At 41.0% G+C, this 27,564-nt stretch overlaps 1 protein-coding gene across 1 annotated transcript; it reads right to left on the reverse strand.

The window, feature by feature from the left end:
- Positions 1-779: 779 nt before the first annotated feature.
- LOC123785097 (membrane-spanning 4-domains subfamily A member 3-like) lies at positions 780-18,454 on the reverse strand. The gene is made up of 7 exons (XM_045786774.2): positions 18,324-18,454; positions 10,054-10,210; positions 9,204-9,335; positions 8,382-8,438; positions 7,443-7,583; positions 3,717-3,818; positions 780-1,270 (listed from the first exon to the last, which is right to left on the reverse strand). Exons 1-7 carry the CDS (start codon positions 18,452-18,454, stop codon positions 1,181-1,183), a joined length of 810 nt encoding a protein of 269 aa, XP_045642730.2. The 3' UTR covers positions 780-1,180.
- Positions 18,455-27,564: the final 9,110 nt, after the last annotated feature.

Raw genomic sequence — 27,564 nt, forward strand, 5'->3', positions numbered from 1 at the left:
AAACAACTCACGGCTCCTGTAATTTGGAGAAATTTTTTTTTAAAAGATTTTATTTATTTGACAGAGAGAGAGACAGCCAGCGAGAGAGGGAACACAAGCAGGGGGAGTGGGAGAGGAAGAAGCAGGCTCATAGCAGAAGAGCCTGATGTGGGGCTCGATCCCATAATGCCGGGATCACGCCCTGAGCCGAAGGCAGGCGCTTAACCGCTGTGCCACCCAGGCACCCCGAGTCACTAGATTCTACACCTGGAACTCATACTACACTGCATGTAAATGAATTGGAATTTAAATAAAAACTTAAGAAAAGAATTATAAGATTAAAAGTTTCCGAGGATCTGGTATGCAGCGTGGTGACGATAGCTCATAAAACTGTATTGTTGCTTGAAATTTGCCAACAGAGTAGAGCTTAGGGATTCACACGGCAACTGTACAAGGTGATGGATGTGTTAACTTGATTGTGGAAGTCATTTCCTAGTATATACACATATCAACTCATCACATCGAATACTTTAAAAATACTATGCTTTGTCAATTACACCTCAGTAAAGCTGGGGAGGAGAAAGACTATCAGAATAAAAGGAATTCCAAAAATTATGTTGAGGAAGATTTTGTGAGGGAGGCTTGTGCTGATGCTCTGGCCTCTTTATTCCAAGGAAAGACAAGAAAAATAATCATCATAAACGTGTGATCGAAATAAGTTAATAGTCTTTTACATTTGAGAAGCTTCCTATGATATGGGTAATGGCTGTAATGTTTATCCAGATTTATCTACATGAAGAGAGAATGACAAATCCTTTATTGATTAGAAGCTTTATCGGTTAGACATGACGGAGATGATGGCACGTGGTATAAACTTGGCTTTCACCTGTACTCAAGCCCCTACTGAGTTGCAGCCTAATCCTTTAATCTGTTTTGGTTTCATATGATTTTAATTGGCAGGGGCACCTGTTGGCCTATTAGGCCCCAGGGAAAATGAACTAATATGATCAAATTATGAAAAGCCCAGGAAGTGTTTCAGGGATTAGATCTTATTATATGGAATCATCGTCTAGGCTGACTGATAGAACTGTGGTCAACAAAAGAGGATCTAAACAAGCTTTTGACCGTATATTTAATTTTTCCGTTTCCATCTCCATGACTGCAGGTTACAGAAGCATATTCTCACATCCGTACTTCTGTCTCAGGTGTTATAGTACAAGACTGCGTCCTTCTCAAGATTTTTGTAGAACGAAAGCGGAGGCAGCAAGCCTTGGTAAGGACCTTCTGAAGCCTATTTCAGGAAAAATAATGCAGAAAGCTGTAAATAAGCCGAAACATCATTCAGAATCATTTCACCTAAATCCTCGGAGTTTTAGTCCAGTCCTGTTCCTAAAGGTATATCCTGGCCTCCAAAGTCTATCCCACATTACCGAGTTGCTGTTATTTAGTACGTAGTCCCCAGAGCGGGCACGGTAGAGGTCAATGTCAGTCACGACACTGCCACATTTCCCCGTGATCCAGCCATGTGTCAGGGTGTGTGTGAACATTTTCCAGCCTCTTTTACCTGTGTCCACAGAATTTATAGAGGGTAAAGGAAGAAGAAAGTCTATACATTTAAAGATATCCAGGATGACACAAACAAAGGAAAGATACAAGATCACAGCCTTCCTTTTCTGTCATGAACATGGAAAAATCAGCCTGGCTATTTCTGGAAACCTTAGCTATTTATGAGGTCCTAGAAATTTAATCTGTGCCTGTTCGACGTTTAATATATATCTGTATGTGTGTGATTTTATGTCTGTCTGTACTTTAAAGTGTAAAGAAGATTTCACAAGAGACTATATGTAAGATTTTCTACATGTATGAGGGACGATCATTATGTTTTCCAAACATGTATTTAGCATTCTTTTTTAAGACACTTCTATGAAGTTAAGGTTACATTTTCTTACTCCTTTAAAAAAAAATCATTTGTATTTATCTGAGCAAACAGCTGTCCATTTGTGGCTTTCTTTTTTCTTTTTTTTTTTATTTAATTTTATTTAAATTCAATTAATTAGCATATAGTTGTGACTTTGTTTTTCAAGGCTATTTTCATCTCTGTGTGGCCAGATTCTAAGACCTGGCCAAGGGAATGTAAGAAAAATTACTGTGAACCACTCCTGAACCACTCACTTAAAATAAATGTGTGTGTGTGTTTCTTTGTTTCTTTTCCTGCAGGCTAGAATGCACATCCAAGAACTGGAACTGAAGCAGCTGGAATGGATACAGACATGAAATTCACAAGCAGAAGAGAACAAGGCGGTGAAACCATTCCTGACCTTTTTAAGATCTTGTCTTTTCATAAGCTCAAAGGCCAACACTGCAAAAACCTGCATTGATTGACATCTGAAACAATTCCCGGATCCCCCTGCACCACCAGAATGTGGGGTACAAAAATCGAGCAACCCCCAAAGAGGGAAACCTCCTTAATACCCAGAAGATAGTAAATGAAGTCCTGCTTAGTAAATGAGCAGAGGAGAAAACCACAACATTGCTTGGGCTTCTCAGAATCAGATAATTCCTATGGATGGGTAACATTAAGGTTATCAATGACTTGTTTTTCAAAGTGGGGATTGTTATTATTATTGCTGTTGTTGTTATTTGTTAGTGCAAAAAGGTGCTTTTATTTTAGCACGGGGACAGACCCCATGGACAGAAAGGGGGATTGTGAGGTACAACTGATTATGTACAAATGTTACTATTTTTAATCCTCCTACATTTTGGCGCTGAGTGGAAGCGAGTGCAGGTAACAGGCCTTCCACTTAGAAACTTCTTAAGTAACAAATAAATAGTTCCAGAATTATAGGGGAAAATAACAAATCACTCAAAAATCCTGGACTTTGAGCCAAGTGTAACAAATGTGTGAGACTTGTTTTTCTAAGGATTTTCCACCTTGATGAGTGGGGAAGTGCATTCAGTTTGGGGGAGGAAAGTTGAACCTGACATTGGGGTGGCCAGGAAACACAATGTGACCAGGAAATACTGGTTGTCTACCAATTTTCAATATCGTCTGCATCCTTGAACAGCAGAACTCCTAGGTTTAACTTACACAAACAACTGCCAAGCTAACGACGAAATTATGCAACTTCCCTTGCAGTTGTGTGTGGCCACAGGACGAAGATCTGGGCATAGGAGGCAGACAGAAAAGAAAGAGCTAGAGAAGTCATCGTACGCAGAAAGAGAAGCCACACCACGCAGGAGGTTAAAGTTACACTGCTCGGTGTGGGCTGCCCACTTCTGAGCTGTTACAGGAAAGGAAAATAAGATGACGACTTTAAGGCACTTTGGAGGTAGTCTGAGTTTACAGCACAAACCACAACAGTATCATCGATCTCTTCATAGGGTGATACTACTAATCACTCTGAGTTATTTAAAGGACAGACGAATTTTTGTCTCTTTGCCGTGTTACACAGTGCGTCACACAGGTAGGGATTCTGCATATGTTAAATATGCAAATCAATGAATCAATAAGCTAACCAAAAAATGGAATTACTTGGTGTCAACATGGGTGGACGTTTCTGATTCTCCTGGGCATTCGTCAGTGTGTTGGAAAATGTGATCAGCCTATGAAGCGTGGTTCTCAGAAGTTCTACACCACCTGGTTCGTCTTTGTTCCACTCCAAAATTATGCAAATACTCTCAGCCCAGATCACAAAATAATCAATTGCACCCTCATTCCCCCAAGAACTGCTACTTACCCGATCAATTTTCTCACCCTCTGTATTATAGCTGACTATGGACAGGGAAAGCGTAATTGAAAATTGCAGACAGTTTAGTATCATCAGTATAACCACGAGACCCTGTTAAAGAGAATAAAATTTCACTAGGTTGGATTTTACTCCCACTGCCTTATGAAAACCTCTCTCCCAGAGCTCCACCTCAGGCCTTTGGAGGCATTTCATAAAATGGGGACACCAGGTTGAATCTGAATTTAAAAATATAATGTGCTGCTTTTGAAGAAGAACTGGATTTCAGAAGAAAAAAAAAAAGCCAGTGTTCCCATGAATTTTAACACATCAGTGACTGCATTAAAAAAAAATAGCCTTGGTTAATTTCCTGTGTCCACAAAGATCATTTTATAAGTTGTTAATATTTTAATATTGTTCATTCTCAGATAGCAGAAAAGATACAATGTCTATAAGGGCAAATCTTTTCAATGGATAGGGGATTCAAGGAGAAATGGCAGGGGATCCAAATCTCCCTACTGAATCTGGTCTCCTAACTAAAACCAGAAGTCTCCTAGAAGTCGAGGGTTCTTTTATAACAATTCATCTGAAAGATGTGAAATTGTCTGCAGGGCCAAGTCAGCACTGGTTCTCAAAAGTGATGCCAGCCCTTTTTAGCAGATATGTGGTATCAGGCCATCGTGACCTTAATCTGCGTTTTCCTGATGACCACGGGCATCTTTCCATGTGCTTGTTTACCATCTGTCCTCTTGGTCGAAATGCCTTTTCAATCTTTTTCCCGTTTTTAAAACTTTTATACAGAAATAATTCAAGGAAGTTACAGGCAGTTGTTAAGAGAGCACGAGGTGGTCCCCTTAACCCTTATCCACTCTTTCCCGATGCTTGTATCCCATGTGTCTACGGAGCAATATCAAACCAGGAAATTAACATTGGTATGATGCGTGTGTGCGTGGTTCTGTGACATTTTATAGTATGTGCAGATTTGTGGCAACGAGCACCACGATTAAGGCACGGCATGATTCCATCTCCACAAAGATATCCCTCTTTTCTTCTGCCATCACGAAGCCCTGTTCACCACTGATCTGTTCTCTGTGTCTATAATATTGCCATTCTGAGAATGTCATGCAAATGGAATCATACAACAGGTGATATTTTGAGATTGGTTTTCCACTCAGCATCCTGCTCTTGAGATCCGAAGAAGCTGTTTTTAGGAATGAGTAGTTCGTTGCTTCTATTTGCTGAGTAGTGTTCTGCTGTCGGGTGTATCATGGTTAAATCATTTATCGCCAAGTGTCTGCGGAACACTTTGCTGTTGCTGGCCTTTGCGTATAGCTCTTAGGAGCATATGAAGCCGCTATGACTGACCAAGTACGGATCTTGTGTGGAATTCAGTTTTTATTTCTCTGAGATTCACGCCCAGGAGTGAGATTGCTGGGTTGCATGTTAAGTGTATCTTTCTTTTTTTAGAAAATTGACAACCTACTTTCCCGAGGGATATTTTCCAGGGATATTTACCATTTTCTCTATCCACCAGCAATGCCTAAAAGATCCAGTTTTTCTTCATCCTTGACCCCTTTCAGTATGGTCACTACTTTTTAAATTTTATATATTATGTGAGGGAGGGAATCACGCCTTGTCATGGTCTTAATGTACATTTACCTAAAGAATAGTCATGTTAAACGTCTTGTCGTGCCACTTTGACCCACGCACATATTTTCTTCAGCAAACCGTCTCTTCATATCGTTTGCCCACTTTTTCATTGGATTGTTGGTGTTTTATTCTTGTGAATTCTTTATATTTTCCACATGTATACTCCAGGTGCCAGTCCTTTGGCAGGTGTGTGTTTTGCAAACATTTTCTCCAGGTCCATTTCTCTTTTCATCCTTATTTTATGAATTCAATTCCTATTTGGTTCATTTTTTCCCCCAAAATCATCTTTATCATTATAAATGACTTTCTTTATCCCTAGTTGTATAATTCACTCTAAAATCTACTCTGATATTAGTTCACAGACCAACTTTCTTTTCATGATATGTCTTTGTTTCCTTCCCTTACTACAAACATACCTGTCTTTTTATATTTACAGTGTATTTCCTATAGGGAACATGGAGTTTGGTCTTTTTTTTTTTTTTAATCCAATCCGTCCATCTCTGGCTTTTATTTATGCTATTTATATTTATTGTGATCATTTATATGGTTAGCCTTAAGTCCTTTCACCTTATTATTTATTTTATATTTGTCCTATCTATTTTTGTTCACCTTCTCCACCTGCTGCCTTCTTTTGGACTAATTACATATTTTTGTGATCTCATGTTATTTCCTATTTTTGCTTATTAGATGTAATTCTTTGTGTGTTATTATCATGGTTGCTTTAGGATTTATATTATATATATTCAACAATCATATCTATATTCAACTGATATCATAAAACTTTATCTGTAATGTAAGATCCCTTTAATCATATATTTTCATTTCTACCCTCTTGGACTGGATGCTTTTGTTATTTTATACATGATTTATACATATTTTTAAGTCCCCCCCCAAATTGCTATCATTTTTGTTTAAAGGGTCAATTATCTTGGAAAGAGATTTAAATAACACAAAATTCTTATGTATTTACCCACGTTGTCACCATTTATGGTGTTCGTGCCTTGGGTAGATGCTCATTTTCCATCTGGATGCATTTTCTTCTTCCTGAGGAACTTAACACTTTTTTTTTTTTTTGTAATGTAAGGTTCTGATGATAAATTATTTTAGCCTTTGCATGTCTAAATACATGTTTGTTGGGTCTTCATGTTGAAAGATATTTTCACTAGACATGGAATTTGAGGGTGACAGATTTTTTTCTCTCCATATTTTAAAATTTTTCTTCACTCTCTTCTTTGTGTTGTTTCTGATATGAAATCTGCTGTCATTCTCCATATGATATGTTCCCCCCCCCCTGCTGCTTTTCAGATTTTCTTTCAATCACTGGTTTTGGGAAATTCCACTATGATGTGCCTTGATATAGTTTATTTGTTTATTTTCTTATGCTCAGAGTTCATTCAGCTTCTTGGATTCTGTGAGAATATAAGTTTTGAGAAATTTTGGAAAAATTTACCCAACACTTCTTCAAATATTTTCTTCTGTCTCACATTCTCTTTCTGTGGGGATGCCAATTATATGTCTCTTCAATAACTTGAGGTTATTTCATTGGTTATTGATGCTTTTTTAGTATTTTCACATTTATTTTGTGCCTCTTTTTTTCACTTTGGAGAGTTTTTAATATTATTTCTTCAAGGTCATTATTAGTATTTTATTAGTAGTATTTATTTTCTTGAATGTTTATTCTGTTATTAATCCTAACAGCCAGTTTTTCTTCTCAAACATCCAATAGTTTTCTTACTCTTTTTTTTTTTAAGTAGGCTCCATGCCCAGCACAGGGCCCAGTGTGGGTAAGAACATGGAAACAAGCAAACAATGAAAATCACCACAGTCATGGACCAAGAAATAAATATGATTGGTCCATTTGTTTGCCATTTTTCATGAAGGTATCCAATTGGGATAAAGGAATATTGGGCTCTCTGCCCTGGCAATGTTCGTATGGAATGGAAATATTTTGCCTCTTGTTAAAAGGACATCAAATTTAGCTAGAAATTATGAATAAACCTCAAGTGAAGGAACTTTTTGCAGGTACTACCTGATCTCCTGATCCTGGGTCTCATAAGTTTTTTCAGCATTCAGAAGAGAAATACTTACAGTTGCAACTGATTTGATATCAGAACATAAATCTCTGTCACAATCCAGGAAGACGATTTTTATTAGGTTGGTTGAGAGAATAAGAATTCCAACGCCGGAAACAATTGTGCTGAGAGTGTTAGCTCTCACATTTCCTCTCAGCTGAAATACAAAAAAAAGTTCATTCACTGAAACTATTCAAGACCCTTTACTTCCATTTTTTAAAAATATTTATTGATTTATTTTAGAGGGGGAGGCTGAGTGGAAGGAGGGGCAGAGGGAGAGGGAGAGAGAATCTCCAACAGGTTTTGTGCTGAGTGCGGAGCCCCATATGGGGCTCTATCCCACAACCCTGAGACCAGGGCCTGAGCCTAAATCAAGAGTCACACGGCTCACCGACTGAGCCACCCAGGTGCTCCATTTCCATGTTCTTATAGGCCTCCATAAGCCTTTCCCAGCAGAGATAGTCACAAAGCATTCATAATACCTCTTCCTGCCAATTACATTAGATGGAAACCCACAACCGAGCAAAGGAAAGCTGGAGGCATTTGACAACCGAATAAAATGTGCCATAGGCAAAGTCATCAGCTGTGGGCCTTTGCTATTTCCCTTTCCTGCTCTAGATACGCCCATAGACGTCTACCCCTATCAAGCCTACAGGCATTCATTCTCTATACCAACATCATTCATGACCGGAAAGTCGATCTCCAATTTTACTTATGCAGATTTGTATTCTGAAACTCCAGGGCAATATATCTTATCTAAACCTGAGAGAGCTTGTAGTTGCATCCAGACCTGGGGTGATCAGATGAATCAGTGGAAAGCAAAGACCTTTGTACTTGTCCTCAAAAGTACTGAAGAACATGGAACTTCTGGCTCACTGGGCTTTGTACAGGATATCAGAGTGTTAGATGGCCATACACTATCCATAAATGAAATAGGAATTAACTGATACTTTACCAGAGCTTTTGTTCGCTTCTTTGCAGACACAACTGTCACAGATCCAGAAATGATAAACTGCTCATGAGAGAGAAATGGGCGTATTAGCACTGCTTCCTGGACATTGACTGTCCATCTCTAAAGGACCAACTTTATCTTAGTGTGTATTTTTTTTCCTATGAAAATCCCTTCAAAACTTTGAGTAAAGCAGATTATTGAATTGTATATTGTACATGACTAAATTTTCCTGGCTATCTTCACATCCTTATGAATATAATTGACAATATTTAAAGGTAAAAAAATCTTTATCTAAAATATAGGGGTGATATCAAAGGAATCCTGTGAATGTTTTAATGGAAGGTGGAGAAGAATGAAAAAGAGAGCTATAGATAAAGTTATTTTGAGGTTCAGACAAGGGACTAAATGCACTCATACAACAAGATATTCATCTCAGTAATTTTGGCCAGGAAAACAGAGAAGTTGAAAGGAGTAGTTCACCCCCTCACCATCATCTTCCACACTCCAGTAGCCTTTGCACACGTGAAGATACGTCTGTGGATGAACCAGGGATTTTCTAATAACCCACCCAAGATAGTCTCCTAAAGCCAGTGAGCAGGATTTCACTGTATGGCTTTATGCTACACACCCAGAATTTAATAAGAATCCCCAACACATAGACCTTAAGGCTCATATTACAAAGGCAGATGTCGAATGGCTGAGATTGAATATCGAATCGGCATGTTTGAAAACTCCGCGGCATTTGCAGGAGGCTAATGCACAACTGGATGGATGACTGAATGAAGAGTTAATTGACTATTTTAGACATAAGTCAGATGTACTCACAGCTAAAGCTGCCCATAGGGGGAAGCCTATCTTAAATGAGTAGAAACTGATTTTGTGTATTGTGAAATGGAGAACCATAATTCCAATGAGCCCATAGAAGATGAATGTCACACCAATCATTATCCGAGCCACCTGGATGAAAGAACAGAATAAAATATAGACATCAGTGAATATTCCAAGAGAGAAGATTTCTTTGTTCAAACATGGATTTTTTTCTTTGTTCTTTTTTCTTTCTTTCTCTTTGTTCAAACATGGAGGTCACCCATGGATTGAACCCTCAGATGTCACTAATTCTACCCCTGAAACGAATAATACACTATATGTTAACTAAATCGAATGTAAATATTTTTTTTTTTTTTTAAATGAAGAGCTCCAAGTGAAGCCTGGTACAGCGGGATCTGCTCGCTCTAGTGGCAACAGCTAAAATAGCATCACTGCGACCCCTTGTCCTGTACGCTGGCATCACCTGGACAGGTGTTCACTGGCATCCATCAAGGCCTCCTCCATGGGTTTCCCAGCACCCCACTCTACCACCTCCCAGGCAACCCAACCACCACCACCACCACCACCCAAGATTAAACAAAACTTCTGGGGCGCCTGGGTGGCACAGTGGTTAAGTGTCTCCCTTCGGCTCAGGGCGTGATCCCGGCATTATGAGATCGAGCCCCACATCCAGGCTCCTCTGCCATGAGCCTGCTTCTTCCTCTCCCACTCCCTCTGCCTGTGTTCCCTCTCTCGCTGGCTGTCTCTATCTCTGTCGAATAAATAAATAAAATCTAAAAAAAAAAAAACAAAAACAAACTTCCAGTCTCTCCTCACCAACACTTCCACCTGGCTGAGGCTCACTTACCCCCAGCTGTTTGAGATTTTCCTTCAGGAATCTTTGCAGCTTGTTGGGTGGGTTTCCTGAGGTGTCAGATGTCACAGCCCTTCCTAACTGGGTACCTTGGTTTTCACTCGAGGAAACATCTGCAGTTATCTCAGTGGAATCCACAATTTCTCTCATTCTGTAAAGAAACCCACTGTTAGCAGCTTTGGGTTCACTAGTGACTACTCACGATTCACAATACTCTGTGCTCTTCTATGAGACATATCGGTAGGAAAGTAGACACGAGTGTTCCTCTTTGTGCAGACTTCACATCTCACAAATCAAAGGAGTCTCGAGCCAAGCCATGTTTGTCTATGATTACAGAGCCCAACACTATGCCCACTAGGCTCCTAGTAGCAAAAGTAAGAAAACTACAGGAGAAAGAAAATGATGGAGGCTTAGAAATGTCATTTATCGGGAGTCTGGAAAATTTTCTAGATTATAGAAACATGTCACTCTTGTGTCCGGGTTTGAAAAAGAGTTCTATGTGGATTAGGTGGCAAGATGGCCCAGAAAGAACTATTTCATGTTGCAGCATGTATCGTGCTGCCTTTTTTTTTTTTTAAATGACCAAAGACTATCGCATTTTAAGGATATATCACATTTTGTTTCTGCACAGCTGTCAATGGGCATTTTGGTTGTTTCCACTTTCGGATGACCACGATCATCATATACCATGTTGCTATAAACATTAAAGTGCAAATTTTTGTATGTACCTGTGCTTTTCATTCTCTCAGGCATAGATATGGACTGGAATTGCTGGATCATACGATAATTCTGTGTTTAACTATGTTTAACCATTTTGAGAGCTCAAGTGCACATAGATTAGTCTCCATGATAGACTATAAGCTAGGCCATAATGCAAACCTCAATACATTTAAAAAGGTAGAAATAATATAAAGTATGTTTTCTGACCACACTGGAATTAAATTAATAATCAATAATAGAACTGAACTTGGGAAACACACACACATGGAAACCAAGCAACACACTCCTAAAAGCGGGGGGTGGGGGGGTGGGGGGGTAGTGGTCCAGGAAAAAGCAAAAGGGAAATTAGGAAATGCATTCATGATAAATGACATATACTTATGGAATGCAGCTGTAGCAGTGTTTTCCAGAGTGGATCGACCATTTTCCATTCCCACCAGCCGTGTGTGACGGTTCCAGTTTCTCTGCAGCCTCACCAACACCTATTATTGGCTGACCTTTTGATTATAACCATTCTAGTGGGTAGAAAGTGGATCTGATCTTGGTGTTGAGTTGTATTTCCCTGTGACTAAGGATTTTGAACATCCTTTCATACGTTTATGGCCATTTGTATATCTTCTTTGGAGAAATGTCTGTTCTGATCCTTCGCACATTTAAAAATCGTGTCATTTATCTTTTTAGTATTGACTTGTAAGAGTTCCTTATATATTCTAGATACAAGCCCCTTATCTGATATATGATTTGCAAATATTTCTTTCCTATTCTGTGGGTGACTTTTTGCTTTCTTGATGGTCTCCTCTGAAGCCCAGCTTTGATTGTGATGAAGTCCACTTGATCTATTTTTCTTCTGTTTCTCATATTCTTTTGCTGTTCTTATTTCTAAGAACCCCTTGTTAAGTCCAAGGTCATGAAGATTTACTCTTTTTTCTAAGAGTTTGGTAACTTTAGCTCATAAATTTAGATTTTTAATCCTTTTTGGATTCATTTTTACTTATGGTATGAGCTAAGGGTCCAACTTCATTATTTTGCACACGGCTTGTCACACATCAGTTGACTGTAAACAGACACATGAACTTATTTCTGGACTCGCAACTTTATTCTATTGATATGTATGTCTACCCTTATGTCAATACTGTGCTTTCCTGATTATTATGGCTTTGTATTATTGCTTTGAAACTAAGCGTGAGTCTTAAACTTTATTCGTTTACAAAAACATTTGCTATTCTGGGTCTCTTGCAATTCCATATGAATTTTAGAATCAGTGTATCAACTTTTTAAAAAGTAGCCAGCTAAGGGCCTCCTGGGTGGCTCAGCCAGTTAAGCGTCTGCCTTTGGCTCAGGTCATGATGCCACGGGGTCCTGGGATGATTCTGCATCAGGCTCCTTGCTCAACGGGGAACCTGCTTGTCCCTCTGCCTGCTCTGCCTGCAGCTCCCCCTGCTTGTGCTCTCTCTCTGTCTCTCTCTGACAAATAAGTAAAATCTTAAAAAAATAAAACAAAAAGTAGCCAGCTGGGATTATAGGAGACAGAGTATTGAATCTCTATTGACCACTAGTGGCTATTGCCGTTCTAACAGTATTAAACATTATATTTCATGAACACAGCATTTGTTTCATTTAACTATACCTTACTTATTTGAATTATGTCTTTGTAGCATTGATTTTTATGCTTCTTTTATTAAATGTATTCCTAAATATTTTATTCTTTTGGATGCTATTATAAATAGCATTGTCTTATTAATTTCATTTTCAGCTTGGTTATTGCAAGTGTATAGAGTTACAGTGATTTTTGCATATTGATTTTGTATCCTGCACCTTGTTGAACTAGTTTATTAGCTCTAATAGATTTTTTAGTGGATTCCTTAGGATTTCCAATATACACAATGAGGTCATGTGCAAACAGAGACAATTTTGCTTCTTCCTTTCTAATTGGAATGTCTCTTATTTTCATTTCTCCTTCTTCTTTTTTTTTTTTTCATTTTCTAATTGCCTAACTAGAACTTCCAGTACAGTGTGGATAACAGAGGTGGTGATAACAGGCAACCTTATCTTATTCCTGCTGTTGAGGAGCAAGCATCCAATCTTTCACCATTAAGTATGGTATTAGCCATGGGATTCTCATAGATGCCCTTAAGAACGCTCCCGTCTATTCCTAGTTATTGAGTGCTTTTATAACGAAAGGGTATTGAATTTTGTCAAATGCTTTTCTGCATCATGTGAAGTTTCTTCTATCGATGGTGCATTTTTTTGTGTGTGGTTGTGCAGTACATTCATTGATTTTCAGACAGTAAATTTACCTTATATTCCTGGCATACAGACCATGTGGTCATGGTATATCATTCTGTTATATACTGCAGGATTTAGTTGGCTAGTGATTTGTTGAGGATTTTTGCATCTCTATACCTACGAGATATTAGTCTGTAGTTTTCCTTTACTGTGAGGTACTTTCTGGGTTGGGTATCAAGGTGAGACTGGCCATATAGAAAGAGTTTGAAAGTGTTCCTCCTTCTTCTACTTTTTGGAAGAGTTGGTGAAAATTTGGTAGTAGCTCTTCTTTAAATGCTTGGTAGAATTCACCCATGAGGCCATCTGGGCATGGGATTTTCTCTGAGGGCAATTATTTTTATTAGTAAACCAATCTCTTTTCTCGTTAGAGGTCTAATCAGATTGCTTATTCTTGAGGCTTTCAGTACTTTGTGTCTTTTAAAAATCAATCCATTTCGGCTAAGAAAGCTAGTTTATTTGCATACAGTTGCTTATTGTATACAGTTATAGTGCTGCTTTCTATAAGATAGTAGCAATGTTCCCTCTTTCTCTTTCTTTTCTAATTTCTAAATTGAGATTTTATCTTTTTTTCTTGTTCAAGGTAGCTGAGGATTTGTCAGTTTTGCTGGTCTATTCAAATAATCGGCTTTTAGTTTCACTGATTTTCTATATTTATTTTTGTTCTCTATTTCATTAATTTCTGCTCTGATATTTCCTTTCTCCTGCTTGCTTCAAGTGTAGTTTTTTTTCCTCCAGTGTCTTAAGGTGGAATATTAAGCTATTGATTTTTGAGATCTTTCTTCTTCTTTTTTTTTTTTTTTTAAGAAAGAGAGTGTGCACACATGCGTGTGCATGCAGGGGTGGGGAGGGGCAGAGGGAGAGGAAGAGAGAGAATCTTAAGCAGGTTCCACGCCCAGCATGGAGCTTGATTAGTGGCTTGATCTCATGACCCTGAGATCATGACCTGAGCCAAAATCAAGAGTTGGATGCTTAACTGACTGAGCCACCCAGGCGCCCCTCTTCTTTTTTAATATAGGTATTTTCAGGTACAAATTTGCCTCTAAACACTGCTATAGCTGCATTCCATAAGTATATGTCATTTATCATGAATGCATTTCCTAATTTCCCTTTTGCTTTTTCCTGGACCACTACCCCCCCACCCCCCACCCCCCGCTTTTAGGAGTGTGTTGCTTAGTTTCCATGTGTGTGTGTTTCCCAGGTTCATTTCTATTATTGATTATTAATTTCATTCCAGTGTGGTCAGAAAACATACTTTATATTATTTCTATCTTTTTAAATGTATTGAGGTTTGCTTTATGGCCTAGCTTATAGTCTATCATGGAGACTAATCTATGTGCCCTTGAGAAGAATGCCCATTCTGGGGTTGGATGGGTGTTGGATGGAATGTTCTCCTTAAGTCTATTAAGTCTGGTTGGTGTGTAGTGTGTTCAAGCCTTCTATATATTTTTTGATCTTATGCCTGGTTGTTCCATCCATTATTGGACTGAGGCATTGAGTCTCTATAATTGTTGCATTATCTATTTCTCCCTTAATTTCTGTTGGTTTTGCTACCTATATCTTAATGTTCTATTGTTAGGTGCATATATGTTAATGATTGTGTTTTCCTGGTGGACTGACCCTTTTATCACTATGAAATGTCCCACTTTATCTCTAGTAACATGTTCCTGCTTCTTTGCATGTCTCATATTTTTTGTTAGAAAGTGGACATTTTATACAATATTCTGTAGCATTTCTGGGAATGGTACTGCTCCCGGGCTTTCTATTTTTATTTCTTTGTTTACGTTTACATTCACTGGCTGGACTATTTTAGTAAGCCTACGTCTCCCCCTGTGGTGTGAAGCTTCCCGTTGCCTCCTGGGTAACACAGCCTTGGGTATGCACACAGTCACCCTGGGATGCCCGTGGTTTCCTTCTGACTTGCTTTCATTGTTTCTTTCCCTGCCCTCAACCAGCTATTAATCTCCACTAACTGCAGGCTGATCGCTCTGTTGTTTTCCACAGTGCCTTTCCCGCCTTTTGAATGGCTCCACACACACATGCAATCAGAATCACGCTCCTTTGAAGAGGTAGTTCCTGGTCAGTGTTTGAGATTTGTTCTGGCCCCAGGCGGACTTCTCTCTGTCTCCCTTTTTCCCTGCGAAGCTAGCCAGTGGATAGCTTAGCACCTACCTCCAGTTCATCTACTGATGCCTTTCCCTCCAACCTACGCTGTTTTTGAGAGAACCTTCAGGCTCCAACTTCTCCACACTCCGATTCAAAGGAAGTACCTTCCTTTGGATTTGGAGACCTCTGTCTAGGGTCAGCTACTCCCCATCCCCAGGCAAATAAAATACTAAATAAAATAAAATCCCCAAATCATAGCTCTGGTGCTGGGGTATTGGAACAATGACACATGTCTTTATGCGTGAGACGGCTGCTTCAGGAGCTAAGTGCTCCGTGGAGGAGAGGAACCACCCAGGCCCCTCAGCTTGCCTCTCATGGTGCGGAATCGAACCCAGGAGCTGGAGTGGGGCGGTCAGGACCCCAGTGTTCTCAGCAAGGCTGTGCCCAAGGAAGAGCCACAAGTGCGGGTGAGAAGAAAGAAGGAGCGCCATGCTTCAGGTCCGCTCACCTGGAACTTGGCCTCGCAGCAGGGTGGCCGGGGGCAGGGTGAGAAGTGTTGGTGTCCTGCCCGTCGCAGGAAGAGAGCCCTCTGAGTGGGAGCCCGGGGAAGGTGGGCGGAAGACGCAGGTCTGGATTTAAACATCACAGATTCTTGCTTTTCCCCCCGCGTTTTAGTTGATTTGCCTTCAATAAATATCATTCGTTGACTCTACACGCACTTATAGACACACGAAATACTTTTTAAGAATTTTTACCAGTTTGCCTGAGGATAGCTCTGTAAACCCCCTCACACTGGCGAGCTGGAAGTGGAACCTCTGAACCACTTTTTAGGTAGGATTTTCCTACCATGATGCGTTTTGTTAATCTTGTGTTTATGAAGCAGGAGAGCGAGATTCTTGTTTTACGGAGTCGAAGAATGAATTTTGTGAACAAAGGAGCGTGCGTAAAGTGAGAGAGTTTTGTTAAGCAAGGATGCAGGTTAGGCCCTCAGGAGTGAGAGGGGTCCCGAGCGGGCTGCCAACGTGGGCCTCCACTGACGGTCTTTTATGTAGAACTGACCGGGGAGCTTGTGGCCTTAACATTTTTGTGACATCTTGGTTTGGGGAAGGACTGGTGATAAGATCTTTTATGGCTTACTTCTTCTTTGGGGTCTGGTTACAATGTGACTGCTGTCAGAAGGCCCCACCTCTGACAGCCAGGGCAGGATGGTCTGGTTTATTCCCTTATCTCTGGTTTCCTTAGGCCTCAGCACGTCTGGGAGTTTCACTGAGCCTGGTGGTGTAGCACCCTATGTGAGCCTGGTCGTGTAGCCCCCGGTGTGAGCCTGGTCGTGTGGTCCCCTATCTAGCCCTCCCTATCTAGCCCTGCCTGTCTCTTACTCATGTATGCTATGGTAATATTTGCTAAATACTAGTAACATGCTATTACTCCAGGTATATTTTATATTAAATCATTAAATTCATTAACTGAATAATTCATTGGATCTCAACAATCCTACTTGGTAAATTTTAATCAAATTTTTGCTTGTTTTACTGAATAAACGTGCACACTGAGGTACAGACAAGTAACACGTTCCATGCCACAAAACTACTACGAGGTGAGCATAGCCGTCTGGCTCCAGCGTCCTCATCCTTAAGCATCGTTCTAAAAATAAACGTTGTCGTACACAGCTCTCCAGTTTTGTTGAGTGAAACTTGGAGGACACATTCCCAAGTAAGGAATTGATGAAATAAAGTAGAAGTATAATATTATGGGTCTTTAAACTTCTTGTCAATTTTTCTAAAGGAAAGGAGTAAAGAAAGATTAAGGAAAAATGAGGGAGGAAAGAAGGAAGGAAGGAAGGAAGGAAGGAAGGGAGGGAGGGAGGGAGGAAGGAAGGGAGGGAGGGAGGGAGGGAGGGAGGGAGGAAGGAAGGGAGGGAGGGAGGGAGGGAGGGAGGGAGGAAGGAAGGAAGGAAGGAAAGAAGGAAGGAAGGAAGGGAAGGAGGGAGGGAAGGAGGGAGGGAAGGGGGGAAGGGGGAGGGAGGACGCACTCTGCTCATTACTCTGGTGCCAGCATTGTCTGGTTCTACGTATTTCACTGCAGCCTCAGTGAAATTAAGGTGTGAAGACAATCTGAGACAGTCTATATTTTAACTAATCTAAAGCCAGCAAGACTGTCTACGTGCTGAATTAATTTTTGATAAAAAGAACAAAGTGGAGCAATTTGGCCCACTGAGGGGCTGGGGGCCCACTTCTTGCTGTTCGCTTGCTTGCTTCTGGATCTAATGGGAGAGTCTCATCACCTCCCAGGAGCACTTCTCTCTGCTAACTTCATTCATCATTCATTTGCTCCACATGTGCCCCAGGTTTCTAATAAGTGCCAGAATTGATCTTGGTCATTCTGTACACCACGGTAATTCAAACAACTCCTGAACATCGAAGGACTCGGAGTCTAGTTCTGTTCCCTCTTTCCCTTGCCTGAGAAAGGATGCTCGAATGATAAAAACACGAATTCTCCCCAGTTTGTGGTCCAAAAATATGTTACTGGGGCAATCCCACCTTCTTCTGCCAGCCCTGCGGAGTGCACAATTACACAAAGTCTGTTTCCTACTCAGTAGTCCGAAGAGATGAAAACTTTCCCATAGTCACTTTTATTACAAAGAGCCCTACTGGGGCACCTGGGTGGCTCAGTCGGTGAAGTGTCTGCCTTCAGCTCAGGTCATGATCCCAGGGTCCTGGGATTAAGACCCACATCTGGCTCCCTGCTCAGCGGGGAGCCTGCTTCTCCCTCTCCCTCTGCCATACCCCCCCCCCCCCCGCCGCACTCTCTGGCTCTCTCTCTGTCAAATAAAGAATTAAAGGATCCCTACTCCAAGGATCCCGTGGGAAACATAGCCTGAAGAAGGCTTATTTATGATAAAGGGCAATTCCCTCAGGAAAGCAGAAGTGAGGATACAGGGAAGGGAGGCAGGGGAGCAGGGAGAGGAGACACAGAGGCTCAGAGCACATCTCAGAGCTAGCCCCTGGCGCAGGAAGCAGACGTGGTTGCACCAGAGCCCCACCCTGCCCAGTGTCTATTTATCTCCAGAGTCAGGCTCTATCTCCACATCCCAGAATTTACCCAAGAACCCCCTCCGGGGGCCCAGATCATGAAGAGTGAGGAGCGGTGCGTACCTGGTTGTTCCAGCGTCCAGAGGTGGGGGTCCGGGGTCTCCTGAGGTCTTGCTTCTCTTCCGTGTCTGACACTGACTGAACCACCACGTGGGGGAACAGATCCTCACTCTGATCTTTCTGAGGCTCCTCATTTGCTGTACTTCCGCACCAAGGGGTTGTGATGTCTTTAGGCAAATGCGGCTAAGGGTTGATACTTATCAAATGTCACCACTCAGAATTAGGAGCATTGTAGCCTATTTCTTACTCTAGCTAATAGCTTTATTTGCCACTCCTTCTAATTCCATGTCCTTCCAGTTTGCTGACTAAAGCTGTCTTCATTGTCCCATCATCAGTCCATTCACGTGGGTCCCTCTTCCGTAATCTCAGCCTCTTTCTGGGCCTCGGGCGGGCAGAGCACTTCTCAGACGCACCTGAGAAGGACCAGGGTACAAGTCAGCGTTGACAGCAACAGTAGTCAACCTGGCCTCGTGTCTCCTTTCTGTGCTTCAGAAGGAATTTACGGCAATAAATATGGACAGATGGGTGGTAGAAACTCTTAGTGAAATAGGTTTTGAGCTGAGAACCTTAGGACCAATATCTCCTCAAATCCCTACAAGAAGACACTGGAGTACAGTTGACTTGAACATTACAGGTTTGAACCTCATGGGTCCACTTATACACAGATTTGTTTTTTACAAATACAGTGCAGTACTAAAAAAAATGCATTTTCTCTTCCTTATGATTTCTGAACATTTTCTTTTCTCAAGCTTACTTTACTATAAGAATACAGTGTATAATACACATAACATACAAAATATGTGTTAATCAACTGTTTACATTATCAGTAAGGCGTCTGGTCAACTGTAAGCTATTAGTAGTTAAGTTTTGGGGAAGTCAAAAGTTATACTTAGGTTTTTGACTGTGGCAGGGTGAGGGGAGTCAGTGCCCCTCACCTCTGTGTTGTCCAAGGGTCAACTGTGTTAGCTTCCTGATTTTATACCTGAGAGTGCTGGAATTTAGAGAAAAATGGTTTCCTTTACTGATGATTGGTCTTTGGGTTCAACTCAGTCTATGTTTATTGTCTTTTTAAATTTTTATTTTTTTTTTTTAAAGATTTTATTTATTTATTTGAGAGAGAGAGAGAGAGCAAGTGAGCAAGCAGGGGAGGGGCAGAGGGAGAGGAGAGAGAGAGTCCCAAGCAGACTCTGCACTGAGCAGAGGCCTGGACTTGGGGCTCAACCCCACGATCCTGAGATCATGACCTGAGCCAAAACCAAGCATCAGACGCTCAACCGACGGAGCCACCCAGGTGCCCCTGTCTTTTTTTATTTTTTAAACTAAGCATGAGTTACATCTTTCCTTCCTTCCTCCCTCCCTCCCTTCCTTCCTTCTTTCTCTCCTCCTCTTCCTTTTCTCCATCCCCCTCTCATTTTTGCATCCACAAGAAAGTATTTTTGCCCAGGGCATTTGTATTAGGTACAGATCAGCTTGATATTTTCAGTTTGTTTTTATGTTTAGTTAGTATGGGTCTCAAGTAGGCTTATGCTGGTAAACTTTATCCCCGAACTAAGGCATGATCTTTTTATGGTCCCCGCTGAATGTGCTGAGTGAGTACAAAGGACGTCTCCCGCAGCTCGAGTGTCCCTCCCTGCGTTAGATGAGCTCTAGGAATCACTGGGCTTTACTGGTTTCCATTTATCCTTTGCCCAGAATTGAGGAGTTTTGCACGGTTCTTCATGATTTATCGTAAAACAAAGACTCAGGGACTCCTAAGCAGATTTCTAGAGTGCATTTTCCATCTAGCTTCCTCTTCTCCTGAGCTTTTCCCTGCAATTTCTAAATCACACAGGCCTCCCTGAACTAAGGTCTCTGTCTTTTCAAGTCAATAAAGAAGCTAAGCTCTCATTTGATCTTGCTTTCTTCCCTGGGAACTGGCCTATTCCTCCAGACAGAAAGCCTGAGTGCAGGGCTCCTCTTCCTTGCTTTCATTCTCTGAGAAATGAAATCCCTGTGCTCCCTGTTATACGGTGTCTGGAAATAATTCTTTCATATAGTCCACCCATTTTCCTACTTGTTTATATTAGGAGAGCAATCCAGGTGTCTGTTAATCTATAAAGTGTGGTTTCATATTGGCTTTATTTTCTTATTTTCTAATGAGGTCAAATATCTATTTTTCAGATTGGATACTTACGCTTTTGCTAGTGTCTATTTAAGTCTTATCTGTTCTTCCCATTGTTTTGTCTCCCTGATTTACTGATTTGTAAGAGACGCTTATGCATGTGGAAATAAGTCTCTGTTGTTTATAACTGTGGCAAATATCTTCTGTCATATAGTAGCTTGCCCTTTACATAACTTCATGATAACTTTGATGAAGAAATTTATATCTAATCCAGGCAGTTCACATCGATACTGTGGTACTATCTAATTCCCTGAATGACTCAAATTTTATGAATAGTCAAATACTTTCCTTTATAGCAATGGAACCAGTAAGGACTCACACACTTATTCAGCTCCCTGTCTCTCTGATCTCCTCCGTCTGGAGTAGTTTTGCATTTTCTTTGCTATGATTTTGACGGTTTTGAAGATTCCAAGTTAGCTGTTTTATAGAAGGTTTCTCAGTGTGGAGTTGTCTGATATCTCATGGTGGTAGGATGAGGCAGGGATAGGACAGCAGGGTGGTGGGGTTTTTCCACTGCATCTTTGGGGTGGTTCCTGATTTTGATTCATCACTTTACTGATGATGCCCTGATATTTCCTTTAATGTTTACCTCTATATTTGCTTTGATGATGTTTATCAAAGGGCAGTAAATTTCACTTTGAAATGTGGTATGTAACCTTCTGTGAGTGGATGCTTTCAAATGTTATGACAGCTGATCTGTCACTGGGATTTAGAAGGGAAAACAGGTGGGTTTGGCAGACCTACTTAAAAACAGCAGATGTTCATGCCCAAATGAAATATTCCATCTGAAGCAACGTAATTTCCCTCATCTAGAAATCTTGTTGGGCTCTATTCACATAGTCACCAGCAAGAAATCTGAATTTGAGTGGGTTTTTGATCAGAAACAACCATGAGAATATTTATAAAAAGCAGTTGTGCGGGCATTCCTCCTCTGTCCTCGGCAACCAACTGCTCAGATAATACTAGAGGAAAGTCTGCAACCAGAACACAGACTGGGACCTAGAGAAAAAGTCAAATAGGTCCACCCAGAGAAAACCACCTGAGTTTGGGTCTTAAAAACTGCCTGAGGCAATTTCTCTTTGGAATCTATTTGAGAGACAACTGGCTTGTTACTGAGTTGATTAAAACTGCTTCTGCAAGAAAGGATAGAAATATTTGATGATTTCAGCGATGCCTGGGTGGCTCAGTTGGTTAAGCGTCTCGCTTCGGCTCAGGTCATGATCCCAGGGTCCTGGATCGAGTCCCAAGTCCCACATCGGGCTCCTTGCTCAGTGGGGAGCCTGCTTCTCCCTCTGCCTGCTGCTCCCCACGGCTTGTGCTCTCTCTCTCTCTCTGACAAATAAATAAATAAAATCTTAAAAAAAGAGGAATATTTGATGATTTCAGACAGACAGTCAAACAGAGAGGAAGCAGCACAGAGAATCTCATTCACAATGTGATCAGGTTCTTTGTAACATGGGCAAGGGAGGAGCCCTCTGAGAACCCCCTTGTCCCACTGTTGTGATCTGAATCCTAAGATTCTCTATTGATGGCAAAGCAGGTCATTGAGTTTACTAATGGGCATTCCTGGGTTAATGACCACACTGTTGTCTGGAGGACAATAAAATCTGGATGGAATTAGAGTATTTCAGAGGTGATAGTAACTTATTTAGCAGTAGAAGATGAGTCTGGGTCATGCCTCACAGGGGTGTGTGGGGTGGGGATGGGAGTTAGCAGGAAGGATTTCTAGGTGATCAGGAATATTGGCCCCAGATGGCTGGACAATAAAGGTCATTCCCACGTAAGGCACTCAGTTCTAGAAACTTGTAGAGATTTAGAGGAAGAATTGGTTTGGTTCATATAGGTGCAACCCCCCCCCCAAGAAAATATAACGAAACCACAAAAGCAGCTGCTGGCTCAGAAGATTAGAATACAGGGGTTGATGCCTTAGTCTGACGCAGAGATTCATAAAATGAAAAGGCTACAGGTGCTCAGTCATGTGCCAATAGTCAGAGATACATAGAAAGGCAAGTGTACTGCATTGACCCCTCCTGGTCTCCCTGAGATCTAGGAATGGGTGTTAACTAGGACGGACACCTATGCTACTCTTGACTCCCCTGTCTTATTAAAGGAGCAACCTGATAAGGTAGAATTAATGAGTGGGAGCAATGAACTCTGGATCAGTTTAGGTACTGTGGGTATATTGATGCTGGTCAGGTGTATATTTTAATGCTATCTACGGAAAATAATTGGCAAGGCGGTTTAGTGTTATACTGACCAACCGTGTTTCTCATCAACGTCAGAGCAGTGCTCTCCTGTGAAACTGGAATGAACGATGGAAACATCTGTTATGCAAAATATTTTCTTTCTTTTCCTACTTTTGCGGGGAGATTTTCATGGCTGGGAGAAGATCTTGTTTTCAACTGTATTTCTCCAACAGGAGTAAAATATGACATGCCCTTCTTAGAACATCAGCAAAGGGAAGGCCAGAGACAAATGACAGGTCATTGCCAGCCATGCTTTTCTCTCTCGGGTTCTTTGGGTGTGCCTTACCTGTAGGTTCTTCTCCAGAAGAATAATGGGGTTTTGAGAAGGTTGCCAGGGATTATGTCATTATTGATGAGGCCAAAATGGAGTTCTAAAAGACTGAGGGAGAATTCCTAAGACAATGTAACTTCTGCAAGGAACATTACCTATACTCTTCTCATGTCATGATTCTTCTGTGGACAAATTGGCTTCTGATTCTCAACATGCCAATTTTTCCAATACTGATATTTTCCCTCATGTAATCCATTACTGACTTCTTGGACGATTGGTAGACAGAGGGAGGAAACGTGGGTCAGGCTCTGTGGATCAACATTTGTAGGTCGTGATAAAGGTCTGCATGTTTCAAAATAAAAGATAAAAGACTATCTCAGAGAGAGTCCACATCTTAACCCATCTTAACACCTTATCGGGAGGAAGGAGAGGCTGGAGGGTGCCCGCGAGCACATTGCATAATTATTTCTTTACACAACAGGGGAACTCAATTTCGAAGAAAAAACCTAGTGTAAATGAGAGAAATATCCACTACCTCACCGAATAGTGCCCCAGAGAACCCAGTGCACTGCTTCCTAGGGTGAGCTCTGTGATGGAATCTGAACCAATGCCTTCCAGAGCCATCATCCGATGAGCCTGGTGGAATGGGATGGTGTTGATGGGCCAAGGCATGAATCCCTCTCCTGTCGCCCTACACATGGGGCAAATCTTCTCCGTTTGCTCCTGTTAGAAAATAAGTTTGGCCCCAGGCCAATTTCTGGGGCTTATCCAAATTATCTTTTTTGAGCTGCGATTTTGAAATTTTGTCCAATAGGGGATACATCTTAGGAACAGATTATTCCTTTAAGTAAAGATTACTGCATTGAGAGCATTAATTGAGAAGGCTAAGCCCCTTTCTGAAACATTTCTAATTTTGTAGGGAACACAAATGTTACTATCTTGCTGCAGATTTAATGTTGCAAGTTTAAAGCTACAAAGAATTCTTCTAGGCTGTGTTTTAAAAATATCTCAGTTACTTCTTTCCAATTAGCATTAGACCGTTTCCATAAAAATAATAGAAAACTGGCCAAGACAGTTGCCTCATAGCTGTTTAGGCAACCAATATAAGCATCCCAGCGGACTGTCCTGAGACAGGTATGAATCTCAGAGGTGCTTACATTGGTTAGCTAATGTGTGATTTTCCCTTTTACAGTCTTCTTCAACATTTGTAGAAAGATAATTAGTGTGGAATTCTTGTACTGATCTAAGACCTTTCATCTAAGAGAGAGGCCAAATTCAAGAATTAGTTTCTGTTTATTTTCACTACTTTTGGTATAGAGGAAGATTGTTCTAATAATTGTTTGGCAATTGTGGAATTAGTGCAGGAGAATGAAAAGGATACAAACTTTACACTCAGAAATCTGTGGGCGAGTTCTACAAGAGGGAATAGTGAAATCATGTTTGTTGCTTCATTGCTGAATCGTGAGGCGTTCTAAATACTAAGATCAAGGCAATTTGAAGGCTGCAAATAGGGGTGTTTTCAAGAGAGAATGGTGATGATCTGATACCGGAAAGTACATTTTCTTCAAACTGTTTTGTTTGAGAATACAAAAATAAAAGAATAATTTTATTTTATTTTATTTTATTTTAAAGACTTTATTTGAGAGAGAAAGAGAGCACAAGCTGGGGGACTGACAGACGGAGAGGGAGACGCAGGATCCCCACTGAGCGGGGATTCTGACGCAGGGCTCGATCCCAGGACCCTGGGATCATGACCTGAGCCAAAGGCAGATGCTTAACCGACTGAGCCACCCAGGCACCCTAAAGGAAGAATTTTAAAAAACTGAGCTCACAGGGGCGCCTGAGTGGCTCAGTCAGTTAAGCAAGCATCTGCCTTCAGTTCGGGTCATGATTTCAGGGTCCTGGGATCGAGGCCCACATCGGGCTCTCTGCTCAGCAGGAGTCTGCTTCTCCCTCCCCCCCCTTTCTCTTTCTCCTCTTCCTCACCCTCTCTCTCAAACAAATAAATAAAATCTTAAAAAAAAGAAAAAAGCAACAACTGAGCCCACAATTGGATGTGTAGCAGCTTACTAGCGAGGGTAGGAACAAAGACAGAATATCAGTATAGAAACCTCCTAATGGCCATTCTTGCAACCTGCTGAACATCCTAAGGAAACAGTAGGTAACGAAGAGGATTGTTCAAACAAAATGTGTAGCTTGCAGCTTTATCAGTGTAAGGAAGGAAAAATTCATCTTCTACCCTTCAGGTTCTTCCAGCTGGACTAAGAGCGCAATCTACGTGAGACAGATTAACAGGAGAAAAAACCCAAAGTTTCACTGTATGCACATGGAGGCCCGATACTAAATTGAGACCTAAAGAAATGACCAAGACAGGTAGTTTTTATACTTTTTAGACAGACAATAAATCTGTGAGGAATTGACAGGACAAAGAAAACTGAACTTTGCAAGCTTCAATTAGAAAGAAATTCTAAACAGAATTTGGGCTGGGTGGGAAATTAGTAAAAAGGAACAAGTGTTGTTTGTATAGCCTTCCTGGATCTAAATTTCCTATCTCCGGTGCTAAGGATGTCTCTGTCCCTCTTGGTATGAGAGGGTACCTTCCGCATGGGAGATTTATTTCCTTCTTTCAGGGGCAACAGAGGAGGGTCTGAGTGTCCTTCTTGCATGGGCTGTCTCTTAAGTAAATTGTATTTAAAATAATATATTGGGGCACTTGGGAGGCTCTGTTGGTTAAGCATCTGACTCTTGATTTCAGCTCAGGTCATGAGATCAAGTCCCATGTTGGGCTCCACACTGAGTGTGGAGCCTGCTTGGGATTCTCTCTCTCCCTCTGGCTCTGCCCCTCTTCTCTCCCCACCTCCGCTCATTCTCTCTCTCTCTCTTTCAAAATCAATCAGGGATGCCTGTGTGGCTCAGTCAGTTAAGTGTCTGCCTTCAGCTCAGGTCATGATCCCAGAGTCCTGGATCAAGTCCCGCACTGGGCTCCCTGCTCAGTAGGGAGCCTGCTTCTCCCTCTGCCTCTGCCTGCCACTCCCCCTCCTCCTGCTCTTTCTCTCTCTCTCTCTCTGACAAATAAATAAATAAAAATCTTTAAAAAATAAAAATAAAATAAAATAAATAAAAATCAATCAACAAAACAATATGTCAAAGTGGTGCGTTTTGGTGCGGCTCCCCTTGGTCCCCGTGTCAGCTGTGAGGTGGTACATACCAGATAAATTCACTGATGAGGTAAGAAAAAAGGACATTGGTAGAACAATTGTTATTGCCTTAGCTGGCAAGCAACAGCCTTAAGAACTTATGATCTTTGTTTATCAATCAGATTAATGAGAACTGTAAGGGTTCAGAACTAGTTACCTCAAGGCGTCGATCCTGGCATGCGGACGATTTCAAGCTGTGAACAAGCAAGGCCCAAACCACTCAGGAAGAAACTTTGACCTTCACCTTGACTACGTAAAAGAATTTAGATAGAAGATCTGCTCCAGGAAGAGAGCTAGCACCATACATAACCACAGTGTCATATGAGCTGGGGTGATGTACAGAGAGAAATTTAACAATGTCTGTTTGTTGAAATCCCTCTATGACCCATTGCTTCTGTGTGGCCCAGCAAACATTTTTTTTTTTTTAACCAGACTTTTACCCTTTTCATCTTCCTGTGAATTCCTTTCCTTTCCTTTGGAGTCTGAGACCCCAGACCCCTCTCCTAAAGTTTAGGACGGCATATTTACCTCATTCTGTCTGACTCTCTTTGGTGTTTCCATGTCTCTATGGACTTCCTGTACATATGTGATTAAATTCAATTTTCTCCTATTCATCTGTTTCACATCAATTTAATTCATAGACCAGCCAGAAGACTCTTGAAGGAAAGAGAAAAATCTTCCTCCCAACAGAACTTTGTATTTATATGTTTTGTTTCTCTTTCCTTTCATCATTAATGGAGAACTTTTCCTATTGCATCCGAGAGAAACTGCCACTTTCCTAGTTGACACAAAGGAGCTACATTATCTACTTCTTAGTCCTGTTATTTTGTCACTAGATCCTTGGAATACAGAGCTTTCTTTAGCAGGGTTCCTTCAAACCCATAGACCTTGCTGCTTTCCTAAACTCCTTCTGTCATTTAGGCCCCCTGAATCATCTTAATAACTCTACCCGTTAGGTCTTATTAGGCCAAGATGCTCTTTGTAAATGGAATATCACCCTTTTCCATGGCTCAGATGGATTATCTTTAGATATCCAGAATGTATATCAGGAAAAAGGGTATCTTTTTCTACCGGATCTCCCAGCTCTAGATTCTAAATTACTTATACTGGTTTTGTCTGATCTACTAGAAAAGTCCTTATTATATTATGCATTACAGGAAATACTGATACAGACCTTGAACCCTTAAAAAGTTGAACCCTTGTTGAACCTTAAACGTTACCACGAATCCTAAAAACCAACCAGCTAACAACAAAATTTGATTCCTTCAGCAACCCAAAACAAGAAGCCACATCTGGTTTAGAATGAATTGTAAAGGATCTAAAACAAAGAAGGTCGAATGTATTTCAGACAAGACTGTTGAATATCCCT

The sequence above is a fragment of the Ursus americanus genome, chromosome 24 (assembly GCF_024610735.1).
Source record: "Ursus americanus isolate L20-20 chromosome 24, mUrsAme1.1.p, whole genome shotgun sequence".
Taxonomy (NCBI): domain Eukaryota; kingdom Metazoa; phylum Chordata; class Mammalia; order Carnivora; family Ursidae; genus Ursus; species Ursus americanus.